This window comes from Diachasmimorpha longicaudata, chromosome 2 (assembly GCF_034640455.1).
Source record: "Diachasmimorpha longicaudata isolate KC_UGA_2023 chromosome 2, iyDiaLong2, whole genome shotgun sequence".
NCBI lineage: Eukaryota > Metazoa > Arthropoda > Insecta > Hymenoptera > Braconidae > Diachasmimorpha > Diachasmimorpha longicaudata.
This window is the reverse complement of record NC_087226.1, coordinates 6,227,925-6,238,302: the sequence shown is the minus strand read 5'-3', so window position 1 is coordinate 6,238,302 and position 10,378 is coordinate 6,227,925. Positions and strand designations below refer to the sequence as shown.

Below are 10,378 nucleotides of genomic sequence, written 5' to 3'. Positions count from 1 at the left end.
TGCCCTCCCTCTTCGATGTTGAGGTACCACGATGTTGCTGGCGGTCAATCAAACCCCCGGAACTGAGCCTCTACTTTAGTCCATCCTCTTCGGGTTTTCCCATCCATTACTACGAGTTTTCTAAAAGCTTTTAAGCCGTTCAGGTATACACCGCCATATTTCGCGTGGTCGAGATATAGTACACCATTTTTGCGACACCATTGTGCAGATTTATTATCAAACTCAAGAGTGTTCCTAGAGTGTTAATAAACAGTGTCGGTTTAAAAGACATTGGTGACCGAAATTAGTTGGAAGGGACAGTGAAACGCAGACGTTCCTGGTAACATCGACATTTTGATGACGAAAGGGACCTGAGGGGCACACGAGGTGAGCGAACAAAGAAGACACTGACGAAGTTATTTGGTCCAAAAATGAATCTTCATGACTGCAAAAACTGATAATTTGATACATTCTTGAGTCAAGTGTTAAATGTAGAAATCATTCAACTTTTTGGTCGACCTCCGGACTTGACATCCAAACCCCGAGGCGTCCATAAGGTTCACTATCACGTTAATCACCCAAAAGGTCATTAAAACAACCTTAATCACAGTCTGAGCTCTGGGAGCAATAAATCGCATTTTCCATTATTTGTGAATGACAAGTTTATTATGGAATATTAATCGTAGTTCAGATGAAAATCGTACATGGCGATGACGTGCTGGTGGCACTCCGCGTATCCACTCTGGAATGAGGTGTCGTGTTGTGAGTTTCCCTAAGTCCATTCTGACCCAAGATATTTATAAAAGTATGTGGTGGATCCTTCAATATCTTACTACATCGATAATCCAAGTTTTTGGAGCACTTCAAGTGTCCCAACTTATCATTACCGAATTCAGTAGAACAAAACCACGCTCGAAGCCATTTTTTGTTCGTTAAAAATAAAAAAATTGTATTTGCTCTTGAGCTGCTGCGATTAATCGTGAATACATCCCGGTATATTGAATATATTTATTCCAAACGGATTTGTTGCCAAAAGTTGATGATATTTGTGCACACCACAACAAATGTTTCTATTTTATACAAATATCAATTAAACTTATCGTGACAGTTGAGATTGTCCACAAATGTAAGAACATCAAATGCTTTTCAGCAATGAGTTTATTCCTGTCGATAATCATTCACTGATTCGAAGAAAACATTCAACAGTTAGGGGAAGGTGGGGTCAATATTTCTCCCTTTCTTCTAATTAAATGTTAAGGAGTCATCTTGCTGTACTTTGTGAAATCTGCGTTGAACAGTCAAAGATCGGGAAATTTTAAGTCGACGATTTTGATAATGAAATACCGTCTCATAATTTTCATGATTTTTTCAGGTTAATTAGTCAATGGAAGGCTAACATGTACAATAATATCGATCCGTGGGAGCCGGGCTACGGCCCGGACAATCGTCGACACGGTGATTACGAGTATCGAGGAGATTATCGTACAAGCAGGTCTCCTGATTATTCAGACCATCGTGAACTGGATCATCGTGAACGTGAGCACAGGAGCCCAGACTACAGGAATCATCGTCGTGAACGAGACAGGGAGCGCGACAGGAGTCGAGATCGACGTGATCGTAGCAGAGAGGAGCGTTATCGGGACAGGGATGATCGTTACAGCAGAGCGAGGGATCGAGAATCATCTGAACGTGATCGTGATCGTGAAAGAGATCGAGACAGGGATCGGGAGAGAGATAGAGACAGAGAGAGAGATCGAGATCGTTCACGGCGTGATAGAGATCGTGAGAGGGATAGGGATAGACGTAGTAAAAGGGATGATCGTGATCGTGATCGGGATGATGATCACAGTCGTGAGAGCATTGACTATGATCACGATCATGGACGTGGTTATGGATCGTCCATGGAGGGAGTTCACTACAAGTCACAAACACCAAACAACACCATCATGATCCGGGGCCTTGCTCAACACATTACTGAAAATGATGTAGGTTATCAATTTGGTGATCAAGTGTAGAGTACCCCGATCTAAACTCATTTCAACATCTGAGTAACATATCGGTCAATATTTCTTTGCTTCTGAATGAAACCCTTCTAATGAACTGTAGATAATCGAAGGGAATGATGAATAAGATATCCATTCAGAAGGAACCGTATCATCAAGAATATCTATACAATATGTCATACAAGACAAATTTTCGTTCTTTTCTTTTTCTTGAATTTGTATGAGATATTTTGTGTCAAGTAAGGCAACTGGTGATTTTCACGCTCTGGGAAATTGTCCTCCATTTTTCCTGCGACTGGGGGACTCGAATTATTTCAATTATCTCAGATTGGTTATTGAACTAATTCACAGTGAGTCAGTGGTTGACCCATTTGACATGAAGTATCTCATACAAATTTTCGAAAAAAAAGAACTTCTGAAGAGAACTTTAAGTCAAGCATTTATTGCAACTCTGGTCTAAATTTGGACGTTAATGTGCAAACGTTCGTACAATACTCTATCTTGCATCGTTGTTATTATTCTGACATCTGTGATCACAGGTACGTCAAGACATCTTAAACTGTGGACTCATGCCCAAGGACATAAGGCTGATACGAAAGAAAGATACAGGTAATTTATATCATTGCATACTATTCGTGACGTGTCCTCATCTCATAATCTTATTTTCATTTTTTTGTTCATTTTCCGTAAAATGCAGAAATACTGAAAACATCATTTAATTCGTTCACTATCGTACTTTAGTCGATTATAAAAACTGTGTGGTTTCAATGCGCTTAAAGGTAAGTCAACGCAGGGGAAAAGAGGAAGTTGAGAGAAAGACAGAGAGAAATGTTGAAATTTCTCGATCAATCAGTAGAAAAAAAGATTTTTTGTTCGACTATTTTTTTTTATGAGTTTGAGTTGTGGAAATTTAAGAGAAAAGTGTTCAAAAACGGCGAGTGATGCTGGAGAAGATTAATTAAATGAATGATTTAAACAAAACAAAGCAAGTACAAATAAAACGAAGAGTAACATCTTCGTAAAAAGAATAATGCTAAAACGGTCTGTCTCAATGGTTGGTGCTGTGACAAAAATTGCCTGCCCTCTCAGAAGTAGAGAAATACCCAGGCAATAAACGTGGATTAACACTGGATATGTGTGTATTTTGCTCTGTATAGGTGCTTCGCGAGGTTTTGCATTCGTCGAGTTTAACGCGACACAGGAGGCCGCACGTTGGATGGAGATGAAACAGGTAGAAAAAAGAAGTTTTGGCAAATGGGTTGGGCTGATGTTTGAGCATTCAACCTCAACAACAACAACAACGCACATAGTTGTTTGGCCCACCGACGCCCCGTGGCGACATTGGGGTCAAAGCTGTTCCCAGTTGGCCTTCTACTCCCCCACACATGGCCATTATGCTGTGACCATCTGTTTAAAAGGCTACTTTAATCTACAATATCAGTTATCTATTCTACCTAGGGAGAGTCCCACCCCTAAATATTCACATGCAAAATGTTTATCAAAATTCCAACACCACTCACATTTTATTGCATCAGGACATACAAATGATACAACCGAAGATACAAGTTTTGGAACTATATCAGATGACCATTGCTGATTGAGTAGTGACACGCGATATTACCATTTGACTGTAGTATTATACAATTATTGGGGAATACCGTTGACCATTAGAATATTCTCCAAACAATAGCTTTTCGTTTTTGTCCTCTGTCAATGACATATGCTAATATTTATGAGCATTTCTAGTCGTTATAGCTCCATCATACTTTATCGGTTTGTTCATAGAAAATTCAATATTGATGAGAAAAACTGCTCAGAATTGATGAAGCGAAGTAGATAAAGATATTTACCATCGATGAGAGAACGAAGAGAGGAAGATTGATGAGAAAAGGAAAAGCGGCCTTCGGAAGACCCTGGACATGATAACACTGAAATTCTCTGTTTCAGGGGATCCTTATGCTACAGGAGCAGTATCGTGCCCTGATGCAGTACAGCATCCCAAAAGATTGTCACATGGATAAGCCACCATCAAAGAATAGCCAAGATTGGCATTGTGTTAAGGTAAATGGGTTTTATTATTTTCTCTAATTCTTTATTGCGTAGAGTCCCATCAAATCAAGGCCCCAAAATGTCGATGTCGAAAGATTTTCCTATAATTGTCCTTGTATTGATAAAATTTAAGGACCCCCCCCCCCCCACCATCAACTTCTATGTCTTGACACTTTGGAATAGATCAATTCAATAATATTAACCATTTTATCGTGTCAGTGTGGAGCACACAATTTCAAAAGACGAGAGACGTGCTTCAAGTGTTCAGCATCCCGTGCAGAGAGTGAAGAAGGTGGTGAAGGTAGTGACGAGATAAGTCCACATCCCACAAACACAGTTTTACTCCGTGGTCTTGACGTTCTCACAACTGAAGACTCAGTCCTCCAGGCAATGAATAATTCATCAGCAATGCCAATTCGTAGTATTAGAATTGGTCGTGACACATTGACAAACACATCGCGAGGTGTTTGTTACCTAGAAATGGCCAATGTCGTTGATGCAATGTATCTTCATACCGAGTTGACCAAGCAGGGACTCACCGTAGACGGTCGAAAAGTCGAAATTGCTTACTGCAAACTTCATCAGGTCAACAGCGCGGGACTTTGGAAGTCGAACGAGAATCAGCCACAGCAGTATACGTTAGAGGATGTTGCTCAACTTGCTGAATATAGTGCCAATTTGTATGCCAAAACACCAGCACAAAAGGCGCATTACATGCAATACTATACGCAGTACTATCAGAATCAAATAATTCAGGGGACTGCCATCACTTTACCATCATTGAATCAAACTGATAGGGTTAATGCTGCTGCTGCTGTAGCACAATCAGCGATACAGCAGCTCCAGGCATCAAGAAAATTAGGAGATGCTGAGGAGATGAAAGCTAGGCCAACTCCAACTGCTCCTGCTAGCACTTCATTGGCCAGTGGACGTGTACCTGCTCATGCTAATGATGGGAAAGTTTACTGTAAGTAGACATCATTTTGAAGTTCATTTGATTGGGGTGAAGACATTGGATAACTAGAGAAAAGTAGTTTGTTTTATTATATTTCACATAAAAATCGTCGCGGTTTGTCAATTCATCGAATATAATCAACTATTTTTCTATTTTAGCTGTACCCGATGTCAGTACTTACCACTACGACGAGTCATCTGGATACTACTATGATCCTTCAACCGGCCTGTACTACGACCCGAACTCTCAGTACTACTATAACAGTCACACCCAGCAGTTCCTCTACTGGGATGCAGAGTCCCTCTCTTATCAACCCGCAAAGTCAAATATTCCAGCTCCTGGCACCATGAATCACGTCTCCACTTGTTCCACGACTACAGATGTCTCAAACACGATGGTTAACAATATTGTAAACATAAATACTCAGGAGTCAAAAGACGATGACAAAAAGAAAGAGACAAAGCAGGACAAAGTTAAAGTAGCTAAAAAAATCGCTAAGGACATGGAGCGTTGGGCAAAGACACTGAACCAGAAGAAGGAGAATGCCAAGAGCAATTGGTCTGCTGAGTACTCAGTGGGTGAGTCCTACCAAGGAGGGAGTGGTGCAGCTGATGCTGGTTATGCTATTCTTGAGAAAAAATCAATTGTTAATTCTTATCATGAAGAGGAGGATACTGCTGGTAATGGCTTAGTAGCCGCATATGGGGGAGGTAGTGATACGGAAGAGGAGATTGAAGATGTTGGACAAGAGGAAAGACAGCACACTGATTGGGCTAAACTTGCTTGTCTTCTTTGTAAACGTCAATTTCCTAGTAAAGAAGGACTTGTTCGTCATCAACAGCTGTCGGATCTTCACAAGCAGAATCTCGAAAGTTGGTACCAAGTCAGGGGATTGGATCCCAATGATCCTCAACAGAGAAATAATAAATATCGAGATAGGGCTAAGGAGAGAAGAGCCAAGTATGGGGAGCCAGAGCCAGCTCAACCGAATAAACTCAAAGAGAAATATCTTAAGACTAGAGTTGATGAGGCACCAGTTAATTATGAAGAGCCCACTAAAGTTGGAATTGGCTCTGATAATGTTGGAAATAAATTATTGCAAAAGATGGGTTGGAGCGAGGGGATGGGATTAGGAAAAACGAATCAGGGGAGGACCAGCATCATCGAAGCTGAGAGAAGAGTTCCCACAGCTGGACTTGGGGCTAAGTCGTCATCTTACAGTGCTATGCCTGGTGATACTTACAAAGACTGTGTCAAGAAGATGACGTATGCGAGATATCAGGAATTATCTGATTCGTAATTACATATGTGGGTATGAAAAATATGGAGGATTGGAGAATATGCTGTGTGAATTAGTGAAACGTAATAGAATGAACTGTTGCGAATTTATTAATTGTAAAATTATCTCCAAGATTATCCTAATGATCGATGGGTTATCATAATTTTATTTTTTCCTTTGTGAATCGCATTTTCATGCAATTATTCGTACCCGGGGGTCGAAGCCGCGAGGAGAGCGAAAGAAATTATTATTAAGTATTTTGTATAACAGAAATAGTAAAGACAAAAAGGTCTCGTGTGTGTATGAGATACATCAATTATGACACTGAGGAAATCTATAAAGAATTTTGAATAAATTCAGTTCTATGATGTAAAATAAAACGATAATTTTGTTAGGATATCCATCTATTATCATGTACATAGACGCAAGCATCACCGCTTTCAATATTAGAAGTGCAAAATTATGATTCATATTTAATGCGGCTCGAGAGGGACTATATCTACTGAAATAAGCGACAATGTAGATGATTTCGTACGCATCCTCATGTTTTTAAGACTGAATTGAAAAATGTGGTCCTTTGATACATGCTATGACATGAGATGGAAGAATGGATTTTTTTCAGCTGGAAAGTGGAGGTACATCGTAAGATAAACTTGTCGAATCGTTCAATAGCCGATTCTTATCAACTTGTCTCCTAACGGGGAGGGTTAACTATTAATTCAGCTTGTGTAGTTGCATTATCACTTTTGTCCGTTTTAATTACAGTGAATGTCTCTTATCCATTTTAGCTGCGACTCTAATAGAATAAAGTACATTTTTAGGAAAGAGCAGGTTGTTTACTTCATTTATAAAAGCGTCGGGATGTCGTAGAAATGTCAACTTGTCTCCATGTGCATTGACTTACTCGAGTCGCATGAAAACAATTTCTATTGAGATTTCGATTTTTCTTATTTTTTTTTTTGTAATAAATTTCATCATGAGGAATTCTTTTTTTTGATTATGAATGTAATTTTATTTTTTTATGTGAACATTTTGTGTATGAAACAAGCAAACAGAGCACGCATAATAAAGACACTTGCGGATTGCTTGAAAATTTGTTTATCTGATCATTTGCTGAATTTTAGTCAACTACCAACAACAATCATACAAAAACATTTCATTATTTATCGGGTTGTAAATTTTTTTGGTGAAATTTAGGATGGTTAGTATACGTGACAATATAGTGAAATTGATTCTAAACATTGAAACTAGTTAGTCCATTATTTCTCGAGTTTCTGTTGCTAATAAATCTACAGAATTAGTTCATCCCGAGAACAATAAATAAATAAATCTGTTCTGTCAAAAAATCTGTTCTGTAAATCGGTTCTGTTCAATAAATTAATCAGAACCTTTTTCCGAGACAATCTCATAAAAAAAATAATACATCGTGGGATTATCGGGCTAAGGAAATCATCAGTGAAAACTTAGGCGAGTGCCGAACTAGGTAATCAGTACTGAGATATAGAACTCTACACGAGGGGTGTCTCTTGGTGCAATTGTCCAAACCTCTCGTTTACGAAGATATGTATTTGCAAATGAGTTGATAATTTGGTGATTTTGAGTTCATCTCTTGATTCATCTCTTCAATACTAGGTTTCTAATGAGTACTTAGGCTAAATTAGTGGCAAACGGAGATCGAAACGACACGATCACTCATTTTTGCAATTTTTTTATGAAGAAATAAATTTAATACAAAGGGGCTTAAGGATGTTCTGGCTCCTTTCAGCCAATTTTTATATTTCTTGTAGTCTTCTGGTGAACGGGAAATTAGATATTCAAAGATGGTCAAATTTTATTTTTATGCATTCTAAAGAAATCACGTAAGAGCACTATTTTTCGGAAATGCTAGAATGGAAAAATAAAAGTACTAGCGCACTGATTTTTTCAAACAAGAATGTAAGGAAGTTTCGTCATTATTTTCATTTAATAAATAATTGAAGTTGCTTTTCATAGACAATATTTTATGCAACTTTAGAGATTTTAAGATTTTAATATACTATTGACTAGTCAAACAAAGAAAATTGCTAAAGACAACGATGAAATGACGTCGAAAATGGCAAATCGTAAATTATCATTCTCATTCATAAATTATGCCAGAAAAAGAGTATGATATTTAATTCACGACAATTATAGAATTATCATGAAAAAATGTTTTCTTATAAATTTAATCAACTTTCCTTCATGAAAAATAAAAATTAGCTTTCCTACGTTTGGATAATTAAATAATTGCCGACAAATCAATAACTTAAGTGTCAAAGGTATTCACATAGAAGCTTTGACGTCTAAATATAAATATTAGAAAGAATATTAACCCCTTAGCCTACACGATATCTACCAATTGCGCGAGCTATAATACGCAAGAAATTCGAATTCAAAGTCTTTACCACGATTCAGACTCGTTGTTTTCGCTTATGGCACAAATTCTTTACCACGAGTCTGACTCGTGGTTATAGGCTAAAGGGTTAACGAAAAAATGGCCAGAGCACTCGGACATCTTCACTGGCTCTAAACCATGAAAAATTGAGCTACGAAGATACACTAATCGACAGGCGTTATCTAGGTCATGTATTCCTCATTGAATATGCAAAAACCTCTCCGAAGAGAGGACAATATGCCATCACATTCTAAAAAAGGCTTTTCGATTTGATATGCAGTTTGATATACAATTTTCTTTCCACAAAATGAATAAAATTCTTCTAATTGTTTTGATGTACTGCGTCCTACAGATTAAACATCAACCAATATCCACGAGTACAGTGGACGAAGCTGATGATCCAGCACTTTATAATCGAGACTGTTAAGTCCATCAGAATCGTATCTCCTGGCACTATTTTCTAACCGCTCGAATCTAGCACTGCTCGGTGGCTCTTTTTTGTGTGTCAACATATAATACTGAGCTATATCAGGTCCAAAACGAGTCACCTGTAATTAAAAGCGTATTATTTAATTTTAAACGCAATCGAAAACTCTCCCATCCACATACAAACGTGAGATGTCCATTTATGCACACATCATTAAATTTGCTCACCTGTAGACCCCTGGATTGCAATCTGCTATAGAAATCATCATCCTCACCTCCCCAGCCATAAAAAACATTGGAAAATCCATTGACCCATTCGAATTGCCTCCTAGTCAGTGCAATAGCTCCACCAAACAATCCAGTATATGGCAAATTATACCTGAAGGTATTGACACTTGAGCTCATATGCCTTGGCATTTTAGTGCATGCATAAATATTATCTGGATTCTGTGGAATCAAGTCAATGTCTTGAAATATGAAACAGTGAAAATCATTGACTTTCGTGGCCTCTTTGTATCCAACATTGAATAATTTAGCACGATTGAATTCACGTATAGGACTCTGCTCGATGACAAATATTCGATAATCCAGATTTTGTGACTGTAGAAATGGATGTATATAATTCATAAAAATACTGAGTTGAGTGTGTCTATTCCTATATGGCAAAACAATAGCAACATTGAACAGGGGATGACAATTAAGCGGTTTCCACTGTCCACCAGGTAATATTCCAAGTCTCCTGGCCATTGCCACTGGATCCTCCCTCAGATGTTCTTGGGGATATGATAATTCTGAAAATGTTCTTCCAGTTATTGATATTGCACATGAATTATCTCTGGGATCGTATGATTTCTCCAGCTCATCGTGAATATTTTCCGCCTTGATGAAATTGTAATGAGATGCAAATCTCCCTGGGTGAAGACAATAACCCAGGACTAGTATCGTTGTGACTAAATAGGATAATCCACGTGCATAACTGTGTAAAAATGCTATGAACATTTTAATGAAATTCTGAAAATTCCGAGACATCTTAACCTATATCACCCGCATTTGGTTATGGTAATAGCTTAGGATTATCGCCTCCCGGTGAATTCTTTAGTCTAAGGTGAAGTAATCATCTTTTTCACGCATTTTCTGCAGATATTTGCTCACTACAGGGAGAGTTTGTGTCACAAATACACAGTTTTGTTTTATTGTTTATACCAGGACACCAAGCCAAATCACTTCACTCACCCGTGACATGGATATAGGATGTACTTTTTAAATCTCCTTAC

The 10,378-nt window shown here is 38.2% G+C and overlaps 2 protein-coding genes across 2 annotated transcripts; one reads left to right on the top strand and one right to left on the bottom strand.

Annotated features, from left to right (window-relative positions):
- Positions 1–14: 14 nt before the first annotated feature.
- LOC135172554 (RNA-binding protein 5-like) lies at positions 15–7,358 on the top strand. Its single transcript, XM_064138673.1, has 7 exons — positions 15–366; positions 1,352–1,964; positions 2,522–2,591; positions 3,140–3,213; positions 3,930–4,043; positions 4,251–4,998; positions 5,145–7,358. The coding sequence occupies exons 2-7, from the start codon at positions 1,377–1,379 to the stop codon at positions 6,284–6,286; spliced, it is 2,736 nt and encodes a 911-aa protein (XP_063994743.1). The 5' UTR covers positions 15–366; positions 1,352–1,376; the 3' UTR covers positions 6,287–7,358.
- Positions 7,250–10,361, bottom strand: LOC135172570 (beta-1,4-galactosyltransferase 1-like). The gene is made up of 2 exons (XM_064138713.1): positions 9,333–10,361; positions 7,250–9,226 (listed from the first exon to the last, which is right to left on the bottom strand). The coding sequence occupies exons 1-2, from the start codon at positions 10,131–10,133 to the stop codon at positions 9,032–9,034; spliced, it is 996 nt and encodes a 331-aa protein (XP_063994783.1). The 5' UTR covers positions 10,134–10,361; the 3' UTR covers positions 7,250–9,031.
- Positions 10,362–10,378: the final 17 nt, after the last annotated feature.

What these genes read in the sequence shown, in the direction of transcription:
- LOC135172570 (XM_064138713.1), bottom strand. Translation starts at nt 10,133, where the DNA reads ATGTCTCGGAATTTTCAGAATTTCATTAAAATGTTCATAGCATTTTTA. An exon ending in TGCAATCCAGGGGTCTACAG is followed by an intron (nt 9,227 to 9,332) that starts GTGAGCAAATTT and finishes TTTTAATTACAG; the next exon opens with GTGACTCGTTTTGGACCTGA.
- LOC135172554 (XM_064138673.1), top strand. Translation starts at nt 1,377, where the DNA reads ATGTACAATAATATCGATCCGTGGGAGCCGGGCTACGGCCCGGACAAT. An exon ending in GATACGAAAGAAAGATACAG is followed by an intron (nt 2,592 to 3,139) that starts GTAATTTATATC and finishes TGCTCTGTATAG; the next exon opens with GTGCTTCGCGAGGTTTTGCA. An exon ending in AAGATTGGCATTGTGTTAAG is followed by an intron (nt 4,044 to 4,250) that starts GTAAATGGGTTT and finishes TTATCGTGTCAG; the next exon opens with TGTGGAGCACACAATTTCAA.